Source organism: Aspergillus wentii, assembly GCF_001890725.1.
Source record: "Aspergillus wentii DTO 134E9 unplaced genomic scaffold ASPWEscaffold_4, whole genome shotgun sequence".
Lineage (NCBI taxonomy): Eukaryota > Fungi > Ascomycota > Eurotiomycetes > Eurotiales > Aspergillaceae > Aspergillus > Aspergillus wentii.
Window position 1 is genome coordinate 3,385,843 of NW_024467835.1, and position 22,624 is coordinate 3,408,466.

The 22,624-nt window shown below is 47.4% G+C and overlaps 10 protein-coding genes across 10 annotated transcripts; 4 read left to right on the forward strand and 6 right to left on the reverse strand.

Moving 5' to 3' along the window:
• Nucleotides 1-361: 361 nt before the first annotated feature.
• ASPWEDRAFT_134451 (uncharacterized protein) lies at nucleotides 362-2,125 on the forward strand (the record flags this gene model as incomplete). The annotated part of the gene is made up of 1 exon (XM_040829318.1): nucleotides 362-2,125. The coding sequence occupies one exon, from the start codon at nucleotides 362-364 to the stop codon at nucleotides 2,042-2,044; it is 1,683 nt and encodes a 560-aa protein (XP_040689607.1). The 3' UTR covers nucleotides 2,045-2,125.
• Nucleotides 2,126-2,198: 73 nt separating this feature from the next.
• On the reverse strand, nucleotides 2,199-3,191 carry ASPWEDRAFT_172716 (sugar phosphate isomerase/epimerase family protein; the record flags this gene model as incomplete). Its single annotated transcript, XM_040830963.1, has 2 exons — nucleotides 2,199-2,598; nucleotides 2,695-3,191. 2 exons carry the CDS (start codon nucleotides 3,189-3,191, stop codon nucleotides 2,199-2,201), a joined length of 897 nt encoding a protein of 298 aa, XP_040689608.1.
• A 209-nt stretch (nucleotides 3,192-3,400) lies between these two features.
• Nucleotides 3,401-4,284, reverse strand: ASPWEDRAFT_28527 (SDR family NAD(P)-dependent oxidoreductase; the record flags this gene model as incomplete). Its single annotated transcript, XM_040833145.1, has 2 exons — nucleotides 3,401-3,801; nucleotides 3,852-4,284. The coding sequence occupies 2 exons, from the start codon at nucleotides 4,282-4,284 to the stop codon at nucleotides 3,401-3,403; spliced, it is 834 nt and encodes a 277-aa protein (XP_040689609.1).
• A 415-nt stretch (nucleotides 4,285-4,699) lies between these two features.
• ASPWEDRAFT_51846 (uncharacterized protein) lies at nucleotides 4,700-6,586 on the reverse strand (the record flags this gene model as incomplete). The annotated part of the gene is made up of 5 exons (XM_040837663.1): nucleotides 4,700-4,746; nucleotides 4,896-5,417; nucleotides 5,685-6,079; nucleotides 6,133-6,434; nucleotides 6,488-6,586. 5 exons carry the CDS (start codon nucleotides 6,584-6,586, stop codon nucleotides 4,700-4,702), a joined length of 1,365 nt encoding a protein of 454 aa, XP_040689610.1.
• Nucleotides 6,587-7,863: 1,277 nt separating this feature from the next.
• Nucleotides 7,864-9,615, forward strand: ASPWEDRAFT_156207 (putative methionine aminopeptidase, type II; the record flags this gene model as incomplete). The annotated part of the gene is made up of 7 exons (XM_040829700.1): nucleotides 7,864-7,906; nucleotides 7,960-8,121; nucleotides 8,208-8,818; nucleotides 8,882-9,145; nucleotides 9,205-9,366; nucleotides 9,421-9,507; nucleotides 9,559-9,615. The coding sequence occupies 7 exons, from the start codon at nucleotides 7,864-7,866 to the stop codon at nucleotides 9,613-9,615; spliced, it is 1,386 nt and encodes a 461-aa protein (XP_040689611.1).
• Nucleotides 9,616-9,852: 237 nt separating this feature from the next.
• On the reverse strand, nucleotides 9,853-10,422 carry ASPWEDRAFT_77129 (uncharacterized protein; the record flags this gene model as incomplete). Its single annotated transcript, XM_040839543.1, has 1 exon — nucleotides 9,853-10,422. A coding segment is annotated over one exon (570 nt), but the record flags the coding sequence as incomplete, so codon positions are not given.
• Nucleotides 10,423-10,587: 165 nt separating this feature from the next.
• Nucleotides 10,588-12,797, reverse strand: ASPWEDRAFT_134459 (uncharacterized protein). Its single transcript, XM_040829319.1, has 8 exons — nucleotides 12,598-12,797; nucleotides 12,144-12,539; nucleotides 11,856-12,083; nucleotides 11,675-11,799; nucleotides 11,366-11,620; nucleotides 10,868-11,305; nucleotides 10,700-10,793; nucleotides 10,588-10,629 (listed from the first exon to the last, which is right to left on the reverse strand). The coding sequence occupies exons 1-6, from the start codon at nucleotides 12,778-12,780 to the stop codon at nucleotides 11,020-11,022; spliced, it is 1,473 nt and encodes a 490-aa protein (XP_040689613.1). The 5' UTR covers nucleotides 12,781-12,797; the 3' UTR covers nucleotides 10,588-10,629; nucleotides 10,700-10,793; nucleotides 10,868-11,019.
• Nucleotides 12,798-13,064: 267 nt separating this feature from the next.
• ASPWEDRAFT_28532 (RNA dependent RNA polymerase) lies at nucleotides 13,065-16,874 on the reverse strand (the record flags this gene model as incomplete). The annotated part of the gene is made up of 4 exons (XM_040833147.1): nucleotides 13,065-13,473; nucleotides 13,534-13,851; nucleotides 13,914-15,286; nucleotides 15,342-16,874. The coding sequence occupies 4 exons, from the start codon at nucleotides 16,872-16,874 to the stop codon at nucleotides 13,065-13,067; spliced, it is 3,633 nt and encodes a 1,210-aa protein (XP_040689614.1).
• Nucleotides 16,875-18,325: 1,451 nt separating this feature from the next.
• Nucleotides 18,326-19,561, forward strand: ASPWEDRAFT_41164 (uncharacterized protein). Its single transcript, XM_040835490.1, has 2 exons — nucleotides 18,326-18,551; nucleotides 18,608-19,561. Exons 1-2 carry the CDS (start codon nucleotides 18,348-18,350, stop codon nucleotides 19,439-19,441), a joined length of 1,038 nt encoding a protein of 345 aa, XP_040689615.1. The 5' UTR covers nucleotides 18,326-18,347; the 3' UTR covers nucleotides 19,442-19,561.
• A 1,185-nt stretch (nucleotides 19,562-20,746) lies between these two features.
• On the forward strand, nucleotides 20,747-21,758 carry ASPWEDRAFT_172725 (uncharacterized protein; the record flags this gene model as incomplete). The annotated part of the gene is made up of 2 exons (XM_040830964.1): nucleotides 20,747-20,942; nucleotides 21,019-21,758. The coding sequence occupies 2 exons, from the start codon at nucleotides 20,747-20,749 to the stop codon at nucleotides 21,756-21,758; spliced, it is 936 nt and encodes a 311-aa protein (XP_040689616.1).
• Nucleotides 21,759-22,624: the final 866 nt, after the last annotated feature.

Sequence of the window (22,624 nt, forward strand, 5' to 3'; positions counted from 1 at the left end):
AGATTGGATAAGGTTATTTTGGCCATGGCAGGATAGCATATACTTTACATCAGGCCGTTGGAATTTAGGAATGCAAATCTAGATGACAACCATATGCATTTCGAGACAGTGTCATTCTTCAATAATTTGATTCTGTTTATCTACGTCAAATTTGAAGAACTTGGTATAAGCTGAATTGCAGTTACCGCAAACAGCATCGTTGTGGACCAGACTATCGATGACACATGAAGTTACATCACCACTTTGTAGGCAATTGTCTCGAGATGTACTATATAAGCAATGTCTTCCACTGCCATGCAAAAATACATCAGCCACTTCTCATCTACTTTCTGAATAGGCAATATTATAACACCTATCCACCATGGCTGACGACGCAGAACCCACATACGACATCTGTATCAGCGGTGCTGAAGATGAGCCCAAGTCACAGGATGACCTCAACGCAATGATGGCGCTGTCCTTCCAGATGAACCCGCGCAATGAAGCAGTCGGATTCGCGATGGCCGATGGCGTCGATGAGAAGCAGCCACGTCTTGCCATGCGCCTCGGCAAGTTCTGGCCCGCAGGCAAGGAGATCAAGATTGCCTTCCATTCGGGGACTGATTGGCAGAAGAGCTTTGTGGAAAAGTACGCCTCTGAATGGACGCAGTATGCCAATCTCAAGTTCAAATGGGTGGGCAACTACAACAGGGCCACCGGGGCCGACATCCTCATTGACTTCAAGGTCGGTGATGGCTCGTGGTCCATGGTAGGAGTTGATTCTCTGCTCAGAACCCGGAAAGGCAACCCGTCGATGAACTTTGGCTGGGTCGATGAGGGCGGCAATCACGTCTACATGAGTGGGACGGTGCTGCATGAGTTTGGCCACGCTCTCGGCGCCCACCACGAGCATAGCAGCCCCCAGAGCGAGATCCAATGGGATAAAGAGGCGGTGTATGCCGCGTATGGGGGACCTCCAAACAACTGGGACAAGGGCAAGATCGACCACAATGTCATGAGGGTTTGGGGGATGGATCAGGTCCAATCTACGCGCTTCGACCCGGACTCGATCATGCTGTACAGCTTTCCGGCCAGGTATACGCTGAACAACAAGGGCACCAAGAGCAACCGGGTGCTGTCCGAGAGCGACAAGCAGTATATGCGCTTCTGCTATCCGGGCCATGCTACCGATGCGGGTCACTTCAACACGATGGAGATCGCGATGCCTTCGGGTAAGCCGCGTCAGGACTACAAGACCGAGAAATACTATCATGAAAAGTACGCCTCGCCGCCACCGCTCATCCTGGGCCTGAACCATCTCGATATGAGTGGCCAGCACAACGCCCGTGTTCAACTGGCGGCACTGGATCAAGGAAAGGAAAAGTTCTCCGCCCGTATCCGAACCTGGGGTGATAGCGTGCTCAACTCCGCCGGCATGACCTGGTTGGAAGCCGGGCCCAAGTTCGACTTCCTGCAGCAAGGAACCGTCGAGCTGAAGGACATGTCCAGATGGCCAATTAACAAAGGGAGCAGTTGGAAATGGATATGGTTCCCCCGGCGGTTCAAGACGACGCCCAAGGTTGTGCCTTTTATCCAATCTTTCGACCTCGACCAAAAAACAGGCTGGCGGTTCAAAGTCTATGCTTCCCGAATCAGGACTAATGGCTGTTACATCTACGTCCAGTCCTGGGACAACACCAAAATCGCCGACGCCAAGGTCTCCTGGCTGGCCTATCCAGCCGATCAGCCTGGAATCACCAGTGGACGTTTCTCAACCAACGATGTTCGATCATACAAACATCCCCAGGCGGATAACTCCGGAACTGTCAAGTTTGACAAGCCATTCGCGAAATTGCCCAAGCTTCTTGTGGCATTGGATGAGATAGATTACAGCCCCCAGAAGGATCTGCGTGTTCGCGTTGGTAATTCCATGGTGACTGAGCGTTCGTTCGACTGGAATTTACAGTCGTGGGGTGATTCGATCATGAATTGCGCCGGGGCGTCGTATTTGGCCTGGGGCGAGCCTGCTGATAGCAAATCCGAGGGTTTGGTTATTTTGGAGTAGAAATTATATAATAGCCTCTAGCAGTGGTGGTGAATTGGGGCGATTTAAGCAATATCAATCAATCCACTATATACAGACGTCACTGTATGATCCTAAAGAAGTAATATTTCTGCGATACTTCCATAATAGCGTATACCAACTAGTCATTATCAACTTATAGAGGCTCATCCAACGCAGCAACCAATTTCTCCCAAGACCTCATGCCCCGCTTTGCATTCTCGTCTGGCCGTCTGGATGCGTCGCGCATCCGCCAGTCGAAAATCTCCATCGACACCACTCCTTTCCATCCCTTCTGCTTCAACCAGGTCCTCGCAATATCCACCACAGGCAGATATGCGCCTAGCTCTGTCTCGAGCCGAAAGGGGCGCATGTTCCGTGACCACGGCAGTCCCGGAGGAAAGCCCGCCTGGTAGAAACGGTGCTGGGCCGATAATGGAGGTGAAAACCTCTCTCCGTCGGAGAATTGTATGTAGCATATCTTGTCAAGGGGGCATGTTTGCACAAATCGATCCAGAGATGCTCGTAAGTTGCTGTCTGCTTCATGGCGCACTCCACTGTCGGCGGTATTATCTTCCCACAATCGTACAGCAATATGAAATGAATCCAGGCAGAGACCAAAGTTGGCACGGTCAACATCCACCACTATTCACAGGCAATCCTCCCAGGTGTCGATGTAGCTGCCCCAGGCCACGGCCTCGTAGGCGATTCCGAGAGAGTGTGAGGCAGCCAAATCAGCCAATTGCTGTAACTCGTTCACCATCACCGACCAATTACCCGAGCTGTTGGCGGTATCGAACTGAGATGGTACTTGGAGATGGCTGGCTTGCAGACATGCTGCGATCTCAATCCAGTGTCGTGCAGACTCTAGCCGTTCGAAAAGCGGTGAATTATGGCCCTCGAAGTTTTTGAAAGGATTCAGGGCCAGGACGGACATGTCGAATGACGAGCATAACTGGGAAATTGCGCGCGCGGATTCGGTTATGTTCAAAGACGGTGTTTGTGAAGTTCCATAGTCTACTAGTTCCTGGTAGACTATCTCAATCGATGAGAAACCATTCGATGAAGCAGCCTGTATCTTCTCGGGTAGGCTATGTACGGGATGAAGGCCCAACGATGAGGTCGTAATTGCCAACTGGTTTTGGAACATGATTGCTGGTTTGAAGGATTGGAGTGGAAATAGATATTCAAACACAGGGGAATCGAAGGTTTATATACTTCGTGTGGGGTAACTGGCTAGGATTTATATTTAACCACATTCTGGCCCGCTTATATTCAGCTTAACCAAGTGGGGTTATACTTTGTCTTTGAATGAGTACATCATCATATCCATGGTATCTCGAAGAAGATAATCTAGTTTTAACACATGACAATTCCACCATCCACCTTCAACGCACCCCCAGTCATGAATTGACTATCAGCGCTCCCCAAAAACGACACCAACGCTGCGACATCTGCCACTTCTGCCCATCGACCAAGCGGAACAGTAGCCAGCATACTCTTCATCTTCTCCTCCGGCCAAGAAGCCAAGAACATGGGCGTGTTGACACCACAGGGATGGACTGTGTTGACGCGAATGTTGAATTGGCCTAGTTCCGCTGCTGCAGTAAGGCATAGACCGCGTAGGGCAAATTTGGATGTCGAATACGCTGAGAGACCAGGGGTTGCACGCAGCCCGGCGATGGAGGATACTAGGATGATGCTTCCGCCTTGGCCGGCGTCTTTCATGACTCTGCCGCAGTGTTTTACACCGAGGAAGGCTGTGAAAGGTCAGCTTATAATATATAGACTTTGAACTGAAATGACCTACCAGATCGAGTATTCACTCGCATCACTTTATCGTACTGATCAATGTCCGTTTCAATGATGCTCGTAGACGAGTATGAAATCCCAGCACACAGAACAGCAACATCCAGTCTTCCATATCTCGCAACAGTCTCATCCACATAACGCTTCACATCGTCTTCAGAAGTAACATCTGCCACCACTGTAAAAACAGCATGCTCAACATTTATCTCTCCGCTGGACTTTGATTCCCTGGCTGCCTCAATGACAGCCTTCTTAGACTGAGCGAGTTTCTCCGCAATAATATCAACCAACACAACCTTGGCCCCCTCAAGAATAAATCGAGAAGCCGTTTCGAGTCCAATATTTCCTGCGGCACCAGTGACGAGAGCAACACGGCCCAGAAGCCGGTTGGGAATTGGTTTTTGCGGAGCTATCTGCGGTGCTGATTCCGACATGATGGATCTTTGGTGGATGAACGCCTATGTAGATCTCTAGAATGCAAGTCTTGCTCTTTCCTTTTAAGCCTAGCTACTAGTCTTGAACATTTATCCGCGTCGTCTATGAACTATCCCGAAGTGGGTGAGGAGCGGCACGCGATTGACTCTTGTGGGACTGGGCTGGGGAATGCGGGGAAGCAAGCAATTAGGTTCAACTAGTGAGGCTTAATCGATCCAATCATATTGTGATTTTCGTATTCGTATACATGTTTACCTTGTTTGGCTAGTCTAGATTCCACGGTCGATACTTGGACAATATTCACGGTCATTGATTGGACCGAAGGATATGATCGGGAATGTTTGAGATAGATTTCACATACAGGACATAACAGACTTACCTTCATAACACGTTCTATAAGGAAATAGTATATTCTCAGTGGCGATAGTTATTGAGTAGATCATTGCTATGTAAACTCTTATCTTCTACTTGGATAGCAACATAAAGTTTGACCAACAAATGCCTCGCACAACCTCAACATGGTCCTGGGTTACTTCCTTCTCCTCTTTCTTTCCAGTATTCGCATCCTGCTTTATCCTCCGAAAATCCTGATAGTTCTGGCGCGCCTTACCCGCGAAACTACTCACATCCGGACCAAAAAGATGGTTCATATCCTCCAGCGGTATGCCTTTCCTTTCGGGAACAAACATGTAGGCAAATGCCAACGCAACAAGCGTACACGCACCGAAAAAGTAAAAGGCACCAAACTTGATCGAAGCGAACATATGCGGCAACGAATAGACGATCATAAACTGAGCCAGCCATTGCATGCATACCGCGCACATCATGCCAATTGTTCGAACGCGGGATGGTAGAATCTCCGATGCGAAAATCCACGGAATACCGTTCCAGGAGAAGCCATAGAAAATGGCATAGATATACACCATGGCCATCGCGGCTTGAGATCCAGATTCCTTTGGTGGGGATTGGTCGAAAGATTTGCTCACTTGGCAGTAGATGGCTAGGTAGAACATGGCGAAGGCTGCGCCTGCGGCTCCGACTAGAAGTGCTGGCCGTCGGCCGAATCGGTCGACTATCCAGATCATGAAGACGATGGTTGTGGCCATTTTGACCAGGCCGTAAACTCCTGTGGCTAGGAGGCCGACGGATGTTCAGGTAAAGCCAATCTGGATGGTCAGTATGATGCTCTTATGGCTGTGAGGGGAACCATACCGAGCGGAAGATAGTAGGGCTGTAGTAGTTGATTGCATTGATACTAGAAACGAGATTAGAAAAGATCCGGTAGAACAGTGCAATACATACCCAGTAAGATTCTGCAACAGCATCAACATAACCGAGATAGCAATTCGATTCCGCACACCAGGGGCAGCACATTCACACAGAATCTACATGAAATTACGCCGGCCTCCATGCCCCTCAAGCTCCAGGTTAATAGCAGTCTGGATCTCTGCCAACTCATTCACAACGTATTCATGATCCAGTGGTAGATGTCGAACCCACGCCAAATTGGCCTGTGCTTTGGCAATGTTATTTTGGCTGGCAAGCCATCGTGGACTTTCAATCATCCACGTCATGCAGAACAGAAGTAGCCCAGCGGGAATAAACTGGATACCGACTGGGACCCTCCATTGTGTGGCACTCGTATCTGGGATATTCTCGTTGACGCCATAGTTGACCCAGAAACCGAACACAAGGGCGATTTGCAACATGATCTCGAAAATTCCGACCAGACGACCGCGGATCAAAGCTGGTGAGCACTCGGCGATGTAGATAGGGATTACCATGGATGAGGCGCTGTGTCTGTTCAGTATATGTAGATCATAGCAGTCATCGTATCAAGGACTTACCCCACACCCAACCCCGTAAGCACACGTCCAACATACAGCAAAGTAAGACTTCCAACAAGCTGCAAAGCCGTACCAATAGAGAAAACAACACCAGAACTCAAGATAACGGGCTTGCGTCCAAACCTTTCAGCCAGAAAAAAGCCGAAAAAGGAACCAAAAAAGGCACCTCCCTGGAAGGCTGAAACGACATCGGATGAAAGGCTGGCGGAGTTGCTGTCGGTCAACCCAAACGAGGTCTTGAAGGCAGGCAACTCCAACGTGCCCCCAATGAACGCAGAGTCATAGCCATACATGGCGGAGGCCTGTAAACTTCAATTAATGTGCTTCCATTAAATTGAGAGGGACCAGTACAAACCCATGTTGCAGATAGTGCGAAAAGGTAGATACGGAGTCCGTATATCTCGCGAGGAGCATCATCGCCATGGTCCTGGCGCCTGGCGAAGGGATTGCCCATGATCAAAATGAGTTATTTCTGATTCAAAATGAAAATAACGGACAGCTGGCAACCTTGAATATTCATAAATACATACTGGATATATACGGCCAGCCGGCTCTGTCTTTTCCCCTGGCGCTGCCATGGTGGATGTATCTAGACTGTGGAGTGCATACGAGTCTGGGGTAACTCCACACTGCCGCGTACCCCGCAGTTCCCACTAGCCTTTGGTGTTTTTTTAGTATATCCATAGTACAACTATAGGTTACCAGGAATATATATTCCGCCTGTATCAAAAAGCCCGTATCACCACAAACGCCACGCCCAGAAGGCTTCTTGGTATTGGTACTCCCAGGCCGACTCAATGACATTCAAGAGAGCATGAAGCGATGATCATCGGCTAAGAATAATGTATGATGGATCCTCACCCCTGCCATAAACGGAGCTGTTTACCGATCATGTGATGCTAATTCCTTTTACCTGTATACGCATCGATATGCACAATCTAAGAATGATAATACTATCCTTGCATGTTGGCTCTATTTCTCTCGGAAAGCAACCTGGTCATATGGTGACTCCAACTCACAAAATTCGTGGTTGATGCGAGAATGGCCATTGCAGTATTCATCTATGGCCCCAATATTTCACATCCATACTTCCCCGCTCTCTAGACCAGTACCTCGAGACGAGTCCAAACCCCATCCCCTGCGATGCATCTATGATAGGATTCTCTAAGATAGCATGGAAGTGGTAAGCCTCGCATGTGGACGAGCCAGACATGAGATTCTAAAAGTTACGGGTCTCGTCTCCGGCATTTGGAGTATTTTCCTCGCGCCATCAAGGCTCGTTTCGGTTCTCACTTTATAGGATGAGGATGCGCAATTCGTGTTGGTGTTTCTATAAAAGAGCTAGCAGCTTGTGTCATGGCAGCTGTGTAGCAAGAATTATCTTTTTTTGAGTTGCTGTCCCCAAGCCCATCACATAGAACGACTACAGCAAAATATGTCCGATACCCAAGTCCGTTAATGTTCAGATCATCACCATCCACACATTGCAGCCAGTTTACCTAATCAAAAAAAATTTCTATATCAAAAGTTGCTTTATAATAGTATCATTTCCTTTTCATAAATCCTTGTCCTGTCAATTAGAATAAATGACTCACATCAGGCCTAGCGCATAGCAAGGTCACGTGGAGAACAGCTCCTAAACGTGGGGGCGATTAATTTTTTTCTTCCATCTGACAACAACTCGAAATCACCGCAATTGTTCATGTCAGTATCGAAACTTGAAATTGCAAGATGGGATCAAAGAGTCCTGAAGGGCACCGGCAGACTCCTGATGGTATGATCTCTAGCTCCCCGGACAAGATACGAGACTGACCTGTCATGACCCAGCCAACTCTCTCGAAGTCAAGCCGGTCAATGTCAACTCCAAAGTCTCTCAAAGAGGCTCGGGATCAGCAGATCTGGATCGTGGGATCATCGATGACGATGGGGACGATGACGACGATGATGGCCAGGAAGAGGCCGGGATAATTACCTCCCCTTTCAATATCGGTATGTTTAGCCAACTGGGATACGTCCTATCCCACCACCGAGAATTCTCTGGACGGTAATGACTGACCGACTGTAACTTTTTATAGAAAACAAAAAGAAACGCAAGAGGTCCAAAAAGAAGAAGACCAAAAACGGAACCCTTCCAGCAGGGGAGCTCAAGCAAACGAGCCCACCGCGTGTGCTGGTCTCGAACCTATTCCCGTCTGGCTATCCCGCAGGAGAGCTTGTCCCGTACGAAAACACGTCCCGCACGACCGATGAAGAGACGCGCTACAATTCGCGTCTCTGGGACGAGGACTTTCTCACGGATTACCGCAAAGCGGCCGAGATTCATCGGGAAGTTCGTCAGTACGCCCAGAGAGAGCTCATCAAGCCCGGTAAAGGTCTTTTCTCAATTGCTGAGGGAATCGAAGATGGTGTTCGCGCACTGTCCGGCCATCAGGGACTCGAACCCGGAGACGGGTTCAAAGCGAGCATGGGATTCCCCACTGGGCTGTGCTTGAATAACATTGCGGCTCACTGGACGCCGAACCCTGGCGGAAAAGACGTCATTCTGAAAAACGATGATGTACTTAGTGTAGACTTTGGCGTGCAGGTGAATGGTCGTATTGTCGATTCGGCTTTTACTGTCGCCTTCGACGACAAGTACGACAATCTCCTCACCGCTGTCAAGGAGGCAACCAATACTGGAATTAAGGTTTGTCTGCGTTTGCTCGAGTTACGTTCATGAATTGGGGATATGAGGCTGATTAATGTACAGCATGCTGGCGTTGACGCACGTATGAGTGACATTGGCGCCGCGATCCAGGAGGTGATGGAAAGCCACGAAGTCGAGCTTGACGGCAAGACTTTTCCTGTGAAAGCCATCCGAGACTTAACAGGCCACAATATCCTCCGCTACCATATCCATGGCGACAAGCAGGTCCCCTTTATCAAAAACAACAGCCGCCAGAAAATGGAGGAGGGAGATGTGTTTGCCATTGAGACTTTTGGGAGTACTGGCCGAGGTATCACGCGCGATGATGTATGCCTTTTCCATTTCCCCTTGCCCTAGTTTGGGCTCATGTGCTAACTCTCTAACAGGTAGGAATATACGGCTATGGAAGAAACGAGGACGTTTCAGGTGCCCACCTGCGTCTTTCATCGGCGAAGTCTCTCCTCAAAACCATTGACGCCAATTTTGGATCTTTGGTTTTCTGCCGTCGATATCTTGAGCGACTTGGAGTGAAGAATTATCATCTCGGGGTAAGTACTTAAACCCACAATATGTTATGCGAGTATTGACTGGCTGGTGTGCAGATAAAAAACCTCGTTGATAATGATATCCTCCAGCCTCATGCACCCCTTGTTGACATCAAGGGCTCATACACGGCGCAGTTTGAACATGTATGCCTTTCTTATTGTAGGACACAAATTCAATGCTAATCATGTCTCTAGACCATTCTACTTCACAGTGGTGGAAAGGAAGTCATCAGCCGTGGTGACGACTATTAGTTTTACTTTTTTCATTTCGCGTTTTGATTTTTACTGACCAAAGTCGCTCGTTTTTATGTTTTGAATATTCCAGATATTAGTTTTTCTAGTGGTTTGTCTTCGACATTGCCCAGTAAACGTGGTAGTCAGACGGAATATCATTGATCTCACAGATAGTCTTATTCCTGTAAAGTCCCATTCCTGACTACTCTATCTCAGATTCCACGTATACCGAAGAATTTACATTCATCCCCAGCTCTACAATAGAGCAGCAGCAATAGCAACACCCAACGGCGCCGCGGTAATCAATGGTCTCGCCGCAGGAGGAGCAGCGCCATCAGGCGTCTTAGTAGCCTGGGGCGCCGTGTACAGCGATTCTCCGCCGGTAACCTTCAACTCGTAGTACGCAACATGATCCGTCGCAAAAGTTCCCTTGGTTGAAGTAGAAGTCGAGTAGCTCAGGCCGTTCGTGGTACCGGTGACCTTGTAGCTGAGCGAGCAGGACGCCGACAGCGAGTACGAGGTGAACGAACACTTGAAGTCGCGGGTGGCGAGGACGGAGTTGACTTCTCCGGTTTTCCAGGCGCCGTACACGCCGGTGAAGCTCATGGTTTCGGGGCCTTGGATGAGCGTCCAGGGGGTTTTGATGTCGCACTCGGTGGTGGGTGCGCCGGACAAACAGCCGATGTGGTAGGTCGTGGCGACGGCGTTGATGTCGGCGACGCTGGCGGCAGTGCTGGCGAAGTAGGGGATATGGATGTTCCAGTCTGGCTCGAAGTAGCCGACGGTGGTGGTAGTTTCTGCGACGGCAAAGGCCGCGAGGGCGAGAAGGGAAGCAATTCTCATTGTAGGAGGTGAGGTGTAGGTTGGTGGTTTGTAGACATTCTGTCTCGGGGGAACGAGGGAATATAAGGCAGTCAGACAGCCTGACAGAGTGTGCTCGGATAGAGAGCTAATGTGAAGCTATCACAGAATCAGAGCCTTGATTGGGTTGAGGCGAAGATGTAGTATCGGGCTTTCTCGGCAATTTCGGATCTATACAGAAATGAATAAGCGCTAAGGGGACGCAATCTAATTATTTCCTCTTTGGGCCGAAATGTCTCACATCGAGCAGCCCATGTGGATGATGGAGATTTTCCAGCCTTGCCACTTCAGGGAACAGTTTGTACACAGACCTGGTTTTCATCTATTACACTTTGCTGGTTGGTGCTTAGCTGCCTGCCTAGGGTTCGCCAGCAGAGATGGTGCAATATAGCAGGATAAAGTGACTCACCTTAGGCTGGTAAAAATCCCAAAACTGGACAAAAACAGAGAACTTATCGGAAGAACGAGTCATTCGCCGCATAGATGTTGTATTATTCTTTATGACATTCCTTCTCTTCTCTGATTCGCTGTTTGTGTTTCCATATCGATAACTTTCTCCAACTACATCCGATATCGAAACCCATAACTCTTGAGGTCGTCAACATCATCCTCATCCTCGCCCTCGATAGTCGCAGTACTCGTAACAGTTTGCGCTGTTTTATCGACTCTGACCGCGGTATTCTGAACATGCACGCCTTCAATACCATCCCGTCTCCGGTTAAACCAGACAAGATAAAATCGCAGCGCGAATGAAAACGCAATCACCAGCGCATAGGATATCATGATACCTCGAAACGCCATCGGATAGTGGGGTGCATCCGAGGATCGAAATAATTGGGGACCAGCGCTATTTTCCATTCTTGATTAGACGGTGCTTTGGGATCCGGGTTGAACTGTGGTGACTTACATGTTACCTGCACAGTACGCAATGAACAGAATAGCTGAAACCGTGAGCTTCTTCGTTGAGCCTTTGTAGTTGGCGCCGACAAGACCAAGTACCAGCGGAATCGTGCTGGGGCCGGTGGAAAGGAGATAATAAGCAAAGAGCTTGACGCCCTTGGCAGCGCCAGCATAGATGATGACACTCCCAATGATGGGAAATATGGCCACGGTACAGATCAAGAGAGTGGTGATGTTGGCAAATCGACCGGAGAGCCATCCACTATTCCAGTCAGACTAGGTAATGCTCGAGGATGGGGTTTGCGATAATACTTACGTTCCCACGACGGTAAAGAACGCGATGAATGATGCTGGAAGAGTAACCAATGTTGACTGCAAGGAGGTAAACCCAAAGCCTGTCAGTACCAGGTTTCCAAAATTTTGCGTCCCTCCATTTGGAATCTGGCAGGCTAGTCAGCTGAAGTTTACAAATATATCCATCGCGGTTGACATCTCACCTGCGTCAAAAGCGAGATTGCAAAGATAAACCACGTCTTTGGATCGGTAATGCACGATATGCATTGATCGAGCTTCCAAACAGATTTGGTTCTGCCTGTGCCTCCTACAACGACTCGTTCCTGCGCGACCTCTCGCTCCTCCTCGGTCAGAAACCGGGCAGATTGAATCGAATCAGGAAGAAATCCAATCAGCACAAATCCCCACAGAAAAGTCGCGACTCCAAGGACCTATGACAGATATATTGGTTAGCACAGTTCCCAGACAATGCGAAAATCAAAACAACATACAATAAACAACCACATCCACGGAGCCAGGGGATGCGTTACATGCCCCAATCCATACGCGATAAAACTAGCAAAAACACCACCAAGCGCATTTCCCGCAAACCAAAACCCAGTCCGTGTTGGGATCTCCTCACGCGTATACCACATCGAGGTTACATAGACAAAAGCAGGAGATATCGTCGCCTCAGCCACACCGAGCAGGAATCGCACCGTGATGAGACCTCCATAGTTGCGACAAGCGGCCGTCAACGCGACCACTGCTCCCCAGAATAACGTGTTGATGCCGACGTATTTGCCCACCGGGAGTCGCTGGATGAGATATGACGTTGGGTATTCCCAGAAGAGATATCCAAAGTAGAATATGCTGGATACCCAGCTGTACTGGTCGCCGGTGATATTCTGCACCTGGTTAGTGGCTGAATAAGTACATTTTGGTTATCAGAGAGTAAAAACATACTGTATCATCTTTCAAACCAAAAACTGACGCGCTGGACAAGATGGTTTTGTCCATAAAATTGAGATTATACGTGACAAAAAGCAGCGGAATTAACTGAAAGTCAATCTTTCTCAGCACGCGTTTCGCAATGTCTGTATCTAATATTGTCGTCGGATCATTTTCAGCGCTCGATGAAGTTTCCATTTTTTGATGATTTGAAGTTGGTTTGGATGGACGGAAAGTTGGAGATGAGGGGAAATTCAAGATAACTTGATGTGGCTTATCAATACATGCACAGATAATCGGCTGGGCCAATCAGAGCTCCAGATAACATTCCTTTATCTTGATTAAACCTAGCATACTATGCTTCACTTGGTTAGAACACATTCCATATTTCGTCCGCGTGGATTTCTGTCTGGAGAATTTGAACAGTCAACAGATTATCGTGAAATGATCACACAAAAACCTCTATCTATTCAGTCCAACTTCTAAATCCTGCGATTTCTGTCCATCGTATCAATTTCAGCCAGGAGTGCACATGCAGCGACAACTCGGAAGCTCTCCAGCTCGCCACTTCCACCCCTTCGACGCCGCCCCTTTGATGGTTCAATCTCACCCCCGATACAAACGCACGCAAGGCACCGCTCCAACGCATCCATCTCAGTTTCGTATCCAGTCAGCGGCGCATCAGTCTTTGCATGGGGTCGCATTTGTCCGATTATCCAAGTCGCAATCCGACTAAATTCGTCTTTTAGCCTTATCGATCGCTCGCGTTGTCGGTGCGTTTGAACTCCGGTTTTATTGAGGATGTTGCCGATGAAGACCTCGAGTTCGCTGATTGGGTTCACGGGGTGTTCGGAAAAGCCGTACATCGCGGAAAGAATCGCATCTTCGTATCTGTCCAACACAAGAATTAGTTAATCTTTGACACGACCATTGAACGGTGTGTTGACTCACGCTGATCGAAGCAACCGTGCCTCTCCAACACGATGTGTCCACCTGACAGGCCCAAAGGTATTGCAAACTTTGGTCATGGCGTAGATGAATTCATCCCAGAAGGATAACAAGCTCGATTTCCTGTCGATGCGGACATCTTCATACCAAATTCTTCTTTCATCCACCGCACGGTATAGCTTCCCAAGCAGCTTCTCTGACTTGTAGTATTTGTGGGGTGGCCCGATACCTTCATCTTCATCAGACTTTGCCGGCATGACTGGCGCTGAAAGATCAATCTCCGATTTGTCGCACAACTCCGTTTGAGGCCCTGGTGCCAAACTAGACAGAAGGTCAGTCTGCCGTAAGAAGCAAATAGGCATTGAGCCCAGATAAGAACTTACAAATCCGGCCTGAAGCGATTCATCCATGGAATATCTTCCAGACTCACAGGAATACCCGTTTTTGAGAAATCAACAGCAGTAGAGTGTAACTGTGCAAGCTTTTTGCAATCACTATGGCAAGTGCCCTCTGCCATTTGGTCTGCCATGATCATATGCTTGATGGCGATCACTCCCAAGCGATCCGTCCGCATAAAGTCCACGAAGAATTCGGCCATATCTGATTTCGTGACGGGCCGACCAAGGTCCACAGGGTCAACGCGTGGATAATCTGCAGGCGGGAAGATCCTGGTCGGCATTGCCTCGGGATCCCAGATGACGTTGAACATATCTCCATCCAAGTCACCCCCGCTCAGCTGGCTGGGGAGATCGCGCTTCCCTTTTTGGCTGAAAACAATACAGTTTTTGTGGTCGAGTAGTGGATGGCCCTTGGGAGGGATGGCATTGTAAGCAAGTTGGATATCACCGTCGAATAGAGCGGGTGACCGAGTAACAAGGACTTGGCCTGCTCCAGGCGGGGATGCATATCTATCTGACTTGGCATCGAATGTGATATAGACCTGGCCCTCTGCTAGAAAGCCCGTCTCATCCATAATGCCGTAAAGAGTGATGCCTTTCCTAACCGGAATGCGAGCTTTATGTTTCAGCAACCGAAGTTCGCGCAGGACAACAGCCTCCACTACTAAGCGGAGAAACGGATCGGTCTTGTAGTCTATTGCGCGTATATGGCATTCGGTAAATAAACGGTGTAGTCGAATGCTGTCGCCGGCGCTTTGGCCTTTGATGAAGTCTGCTGTATTCTTCATAGTTGCCGTTGCTTCCCTGAGCTCCGCAATGCGTATACCCTGCAACTTGAAGAACCAGTCTTCGAATACCCCCAGGTCCTCCATGATCTTGATCATCTGGCGATTGAGAAATAGCGGAATAGGTGTAGAGCCGACCTCACAGATCTCCAGGTCACGCATATCATCGGTCTCGAATTTGATCATGGATGGTCTGATTTTAACGACTGTTCCATTTAGCCGACTGTCGACAGCAAGCATACCCTTTGCACCGCCCATGCGGATCTGAAAGCATGTTGGTAGTCCTTTCTTCCAAGGGAGACCCGACCACACTGTTTCCACGACGTTCCACGATACTGTCCCAACCCCGTCACTGAACACACGTTGGCCATCGTCTGATTGTACGTCCGGTATTCTCATCACCTGAATGTGGTTCTCATCCAGATTGATGGCGAATGGTGTATCCGAAAACGCCTGCCCAATTCTTGCGGCACACCTAGCGGGAGTCGTTATGCGGGAGAAGTCGCCTAGGGCTTTGATGATGCTGAAGTATGTCTGGAAATGTTCGTCGTCGTCCATAAAAGGGGCTGAAAACTAGGGAGGAAAAATTGTTAATTTCGGGCCACATGACTATATTCCATACACTTACCCAGACTGAATGAGACCTCAAAGATGAATGGGAAAACCCAAGGAAGGTATAGGTACGTCCAGCTATTTCAATTCCCCGTGACAGTATGTTCCTGAAACGAGCAAAGATATCATCGTTGTTGATCCGAGGACTAAACTGAAGATCCTGTCCATTCTCATCGCAAAATTGGACACGGATGAAATAGTCGCGATGGTTGGGGAATTTTCGAAGGATACGGTTCGTTGGTTCCATTTCTGGTCCGTGCAATGTGATGCGTGATGGGCTTACATTGACACGGCAGATTGGTGTCAAGTTTCCACTCGCTTGTAAAAGCCCGTCTCGTTTTCCTGGGCCATCTTGGATGTTTTTGTCGTTCTGTTTGATCTCGTCAATCAGGTATTGGACCGTAAACTCCCGGGGCTCTCCGTATGGGAGTGGCCATTCAATGGTGTCAAACAGTTTTTTGATCGCTTCAACAGAAGGTGGTCTTCTCCCAGATGCTTTATTGTCTCTGACAAGTTTTCGAAGTTCTCTAGCGAGGCCCGAAACTTTGGCTGAAGGGAGATAGGCGTTGTATGCGAGAGCTTGTAGCTGGAAGCGAATTCCAAAGGGAAGGGAGCCGTCCCGAGTATAATCGCTCAGCTCCTTTTTGAGTGTTCTCAGTTGAGATGGGAAACGGTCAATCGCGGATAGGATTGTTCTTGGTACGGAAAGATTGTAATAGCTGATAGTCAGCTCGAGCTTCTTCAATTTGTGCATCTTATCGGCGAGATCAAAATTGAAGACGTGGAATTGATAGACGAGACACTGACCAGACACTTCGGCGTGATCTGTCCCAAGAGCAACCTGCCGTCTTCTAATTTGTTCAGAGGATCTGCCACTCGGATTCTGGTTGATGCTAATCCCCATCATCGCCTTTGCCAAATTTTCGATCTCAGGTGGAGAGGCAAAGAAAAATGGAACAGTGGATAATGTCAAAGTCAGGGAGCCATCATTAGCCCAATCTAGCTCTATGACCGTGTTGAGAGGTATTCGAATCAGACTCCCATCCATGAATTTCACGATCATATTCCGCTTTGTGAATTGGACACTCCCCGATTGCTGCCACTCGACCTCTGGGATGTAATACACCTGTTTATCGACAAATGTGCAATATCCACAACTGGCGTGTCGCAAGACCATCCAAACAGCAGCTGACTCTTCCTCAATTATGACAGATTGACTGTCGCGCTCTTCGGCAACATGGGAAAGATTCTTGAGAGCAAAGTCCTGCGCGGGGCGGTTGCTGGGCTTGCAAAAGACATCAGTACCCAAAATCTTCAGTTTGGATACGGGGCGCACTCGTCCCCTTTGAAACGTGCTGTACTCGCCATGTGTTACCAGGAAAACTTCTGCGTCGCGACGGTTCAGAAATGTTATGTTGCCGATGCGTTTCCTTTTGGGCTTATCGCAGACGAAATCGACGATCCTGAGATCGTCCATGAATGGCTCAAGCTGGTCTTTCAAGCCATCACCGCTCAAGTCGACAGGAAGATTGTGTAGGAAGACCTCCATGGTGGTAGGATCTCTGGATGTGTAGAGAAGCAGGGATTATGAAATAAAGAGCCTAGACCGCTGGTACATGTTGAGGGAGTGTGGGGAGATATCGAGACAAGACTGGGTTGAAGACGCGAGAAGGGGAAAGGTTGAAGGTGAGAGGAGAAAGAGAGAGAGAGAGAGAGAGAGAGAACAGGGAGAGGGAGACGCTCTGGTGGGAGAAACAAACAGAGAAATCATCGACAGCCAATCTGTTTGTTTGCTTCCACTCACACTAGCTTTCATTCACTGCTTCAGCCTCATCAACCCCGCTTCACCCTGACACCTCTCTGGATTTCTGTATATTCCTCGTTTGTCTTCGAATGACTTTTCCACATTTGATTCTTTTCACGCTCGAATGTGGTATCACAACTACAACCAAAGGATGTCTAGGCAGCCGATCTAAAAAGCAGCATCTCGCCTTCTGAGGCAGCAATTAGTGGATTACCGTCCATTCCAGTCCACGATGTAACAGAAAACGGCGATCACTGAAGGAAATATCCTCATCTTCTCTTGAAAAACGGAGGAAGAGGCAACACGGATCAAGGAGGACGTGGCTGCGGGGTAGGAACAAGGATTATCCTCGTGTTTTGATCGGCTTTTGATAAGCAACGAAAACATTGCCCCATGATATACCCGTTGGCTATATTCTAGCAGATAGGAAGCTATGGTTTCTAAAATTAGATATCGGTATATATCAATCCATCGTCATTGATGAGACTGCGCCAGATTTTCTATATCTACATTGGAGGCGCAGCAGATCATGGTGAGTCAGGCACTGGTAAACAAAGTATATAAACCTCTTTCACCATCTATCCAACCCATGATCATTCATCCATCATATACTGCATCAAATCCATCACCATTCATTTATCCCATCTCCAGGAATCATCCACCGCATCTCCATCCACCCAGCCCGTCAAACTACTCCCCAGCCTCGCCTGCAGGCTGTTCTAAGTGAATGGGAAACACTAGGGATTCCACGGAATAATCTCTATCCTATAATATATTCCCCAGACGCTTTAATAGAGACAATCGGAGCAAATTATGATCTAGATGAAGGGGATGACTAAAATTTCGAGTGATGATATTTGTTTATGTATAGTAATGAAACAAGATGTAAAAGAGATGGGCAATATATTTAATCACAATGGCACCGAAATCTATCCCACTTTGGATGGCTTTAAGCCCTATATGCAATTCCATCAAATAGCTTCCTACTCATTATTATCCACAGTCATTTTATATATTGGCACATACATATGTAGCTGCACGCATGTGTATCAAGTTGGTGATTGGCCGCCCCCAAACCCGCTGGGGGTGGAATAAGCCCAAAACCCGCCCCAACGACATCTCCACAGTGGCTGTGCATAGCACTTATAAATAACCACGTCTGCCCTCTTTTCTCCGAGATCTATGACATTATCCTAAACCACTTTACCATCTAAAACCATGTCATCCGAGTTTGAGTCTGGGTTTGTGCCATCGGGAAACTACTCCCTCGATGATTGGGGACCTCGCAAGAGAGGCGAATGGCCTGGCCCGAAAATATCCTATTCAGAGCCCGAATGGCGATTCCCAGAGGATTACCCAGCCAAGGAACAGTTGAAATTGGCCAAAAAGTACCAACGCTCAATGGATAAGCTGCAAAGGGAGGTCGGTATCATGCGGTGTCACCTAGTCAATACAAAGAAGCTGACTGTTTCCACCAGCTCCAACCCCAATTACCAGACGATCAACGAAGTCGTGTAATGGTTGAACTTGACAATGCTCACCGTCAACAAATGGCCTTTGCGTCAGGGTTCCCACTCGACAAGGAGTATATTGAACGAGTCATGGACCACCATGACTACCAGGACTTTTGCTGGAAGGTCTGCGCCATCTACGTCGCTTCTGGAGATGATACGAAGAAGAAACAAGGCTTTGGAACCTCTCTATATGAGTATCTCGACAGCGTCTGCTTCAAGGGCGAGCAGACATGGGCCTTTTGCGAGAGCTTCCTGGCTAAAGCAATCCATTGCACTCCAGACCAAGCAAGGAGTCTTTCTTATCTTACATCCTTCCACAAGGAAATTTGTGATAAGGTTGCCAATTGGTGTCCACCTTGCGAACCACTGAGCGCAGAGGAATGCAGAGAAAAACGCGTGGGGTGTACCGAGTGGCGCCCTGAAGATCACCACCTCCTCCCCATCTTCCGGAGGCTCATTGTCATTATTGATGAAATCCCAACTGATGGACCATTCGAACACCCCAATTTTCCAAAGTCAAAGGCTCGATTGGTATTCACCCAGGATGAGAGAGGAAACATGGCAATCGACCCTATCAGCATCCCTGATTTGTGTGCCAAGTACAATGTACAGGCATCTCACAATCCCAGCGTCGTTACAGGGGAGCTGGACACTGTATTAGAGATAGTGACTTCGTTGTGGGAGCAGGAACGACCCCATCTTACCTATCTAGACCCAATCGTGGAAAAGCTCCAGGAGAGACTGAAGTTTAAAGTGCAGGATATTGAGGCTTTCTGGCGGGGTTTAGAGAATAACTGAATTACTAGGGGGCTGTCTTTAATCGCTCTCTCTAGGGCATATAAATAGTCAATCAGAAGCTCTACACCTAAGCTAAATACTGATACATAAGCAATAAAAACGGAAATATTTATAGATCAGAAAAGAAAATGATAAGAACAATCTCTGGTTCTACTCTTTTTTGAATAAAGGCGTATCTGGGCGCCATACGAGCTTGGAGAACAAAGAAGATATTATCTAATTACGGCTTACAGGGGATATTGAAGTCTCAAACATTCAACAGCTTCTGCAGAGTATAGACATAAATATTTCAGTAGAACCAGAAAAAGCAAATCAAATTGCATACCAGGGGTTTAAGCCCGGATTTTTTTCTTAGTAAGTAGACTAGATTAGAACCTTTATAGTATTATTCTTTTTTGAAGTAGAGCTATATATACCAAGAATAATGAAGGTCTGATTATTTAAACTGGATCCAGGGGTTAAACTTGACAGTCCTGTACACAGGCAGATACTATATAATATATATTAAGAGGATGCATATTTAGCCCCAAATACAGTAAGATCATCAGCCAAATGAATGAATTAATCTAATTCGTGGCGGAGAGCTTCATATTAATTAAGAAGATGATAGCTTAGCCTTTAACAGTTACCAGCATCCTTTGTGGCCCCCACATTGTGTTAAGGCTGCAGCGCTGATCTCACATCTTAGCATATGTACAGCCTCAATCAGGGTTCACTACTGCGAACTGATTTTTACTTCTGTACTCGCTCATAGGTAGCGATTGTTTCATCCTAAGACATGCACGTTTTACCCTGACTGGGAATGAGCCCGAGAAAAGACACAAAAACTTACAACAATATGATCCACGTCAGAAAGACCATTCGGCCTGTAGTTTCTATACTACAAATTTGAATAAAAAATATAGATGTAGGGATATAGAACAAATTAATGGAGATTCAGACCTGCAGGGCAGAACTAGAGATGCCAACAGGCTAATCGGAGAACAAGGGTAATCATCAAACATAGGCAGGAATAAGGATTGTACAAAGGATTGGTTTGTTTGTGGTAAGGCTGACATGGATTATAGTGAACCGTAAGCATAGACCTCCAGTAGTGTGAAGCTTTCTCAACGCTGACTGTGTTCGCTACTTAGCTTGTATATTCTATAATACAGCAGACCTTGGTGCCCCGAACAAAATAGCATAAATAGGAAGACATCACCTCTCAATCTTTTACAATCCAATCCAATCTATCATTCTGAGAAGCAAAGAAGCCTTCATATTCAATCAACCCTCATCCTTTCACCTTGTCATCGATATTTGACCATGCGATCTTCATACGTCCGCTTTGCCATTTTGGCTACCTTGAGTAGCCTCAGTGGTACCTTTGGTCGGGCAATTCCATCGGACCAACTGCCTGGGTCCTACGCTGCCACCGATCTCACCCAGGGTCAAGCTAAGGACCTGTCGTCTGAGAATGCAGCCAATTGGGCAAATGGGATCAAGCGACATGAAGATTCTAGTGAGTAATTGCCTCTACTCTCCCTTTCTTGTCTGCCAACCTATCAGGGATATCTAACTTATAATTTAAAAAACAGTTCCTGTTGTCGACATAGGCATTGCTGAACGTGCAAATGACTTGGACGACGACAATAGCCATACGGAGATCGTCCCCAGGAATACCGCCCACTGGTCGACATATGTCCACAAAGGCAAGAAACTCATGGACGAGCTTGACAAAGCCAAGAAACATAAAACAAACAAAAACGAATGGAGGAAATTCAACGACAAAACCAAATGGACCAAAAAGGAAGACACCCACAAAACACTGCCGTCAGAGGTCGGAGCTGCGATGAACAAGGATGGCATTTCCCATTCCGAGTCCGGTCATTACAAATTCTGGGAGGCGAAGAGCGCTCATCACGGAGCGACCTACCAAGGCTTTTTCGACAGCTCAGAGAAGCCCAAGGCCATGGTTGAGACCTTCCTATCCAAGGGCCATGGTGCTGACCTGGAAATATCGGAGGTTGGCTTCCAGTTGGCGGGATGGGCCCTTGATGACGGCGAGGATGCCCTGAAGCACTTGCAATACATCTACAAGCCCGGAATCAAGAACCCCACCAGCAAATCAATTATGGACCAAGCATATGCGAAATCTACCAAGAAGGACGAAGAGGTCTTCAAGCATGGCACCGATGAGTTCAATGCATTGGTTGGAACTCCAAACGGCGCAGTTGCGGCGCGTATGCTTACAGACCATGCCGGCCTTTTGGGGAAGACCATCGACGAGATCCATCTCTATCATTCCAAGGGGATGATGGTCTTCAAGCTCAAATGATTTCCTTATTTTTTTGCCTCTTCAAGATATGCTTTCTGTTAAAATCTGATTTATATCGAGCATGATCCGGTATCGTGCTGCTGTTTTCAATGTTTTTCAATGGTGTTCTATAAACGTCCAGTTGCCTGTGTCTTTCTTACATGTACTTTATTTCGTTCTTTGTTCTTTCAAAATCAATCATCATTATTGGCTTACTATTTTACACTGGCTCTATCAAGTAATAGCGTGAACTATTAAGGAAGATTTCTAGAATGTGGTGGCCTATCCTTCGAATGGGATTCGATATCCTGCTTTAGACCTCTGCAGGCGGGCTCTAATAAAACCACAAATAACAGTTGGCCTGACTTTCATAAAGATAACTAGCTAGATTGCGGTGTCTGAATGATGGAGGCGGTAAGTGGTATGGCACAGACTTAAATAGCAGCTTCTCTCTCGTATAGCAAGAAATATGTCTTCACCGTCTCTATTAGTTTTACTCTATCAATATGCAATTTCCCACTTCAGCTCTTATCCTTGGCTATGATGACATCGAGACTGAGAAGAGACACATTAGTAACGATGGGGAGAGCTGTACCAAGATTGACCCGCCGTAAGTACCAAAGCAAAGTATTATACTGCTTATAAATGAATAAAATTGCAGTGTTCACACCATAAAATGGGATACGTCAGCATCTAAAGCCAAGAGCTGCTATTGCTACGAGTAAGTGCCTGTTTCTCCCTTGAACAATATATCATCCATACTGCTAGGTTTTAAGCAACGACAGCTATCAGCGCTCAGCTATGGTTCTCTATGATCATAGTCCTGGACTCTTTTCTCAAAACTCTCCCTCCTCTTCTATTAAATGTAATGGTGATTAGGTGTATAT

Bases quoted from the DNA above. Each gene is read 5' to 3' on its own strand.
- ASPWEDRAFT_134459 (XM_040829319.1), bottom strand. From the start codon at position 12,780: ATGGAAACTTCATCGAGCGCTGAAAATGATCCGACGACAATATTAGAT. The intron at 11,621-11,674 runs GTAAGTATTATC...TGACTGGAATAG, and splicing joins TTCTTTACCGTCGTGGGAAC to TGGATGGCTCTCCGGTCGAT. The intron at 11,306-11,365 runs GTAAGTCACCAC...AATGGAAAATAG, and splicing joins GCGTACTGTGCAGGTAACAT to CGCTGGTCCCCAATTATTTC.
- ASPWEDRAFT_41164 (XM_040835490.1), top strand. From the start codon at position 18,348: ATGTCATCCGAGTTTGAGTCTGGGTTTGTGCCATCGGGAAACTACTCC. The intron at 18,552-18,607 runs GTCGGTATCATG...TGTTTCCACCAG, and splicing joins TGGATAAGCTGCAAAGGGAG to CTCCAACCCCAATTACCAGA.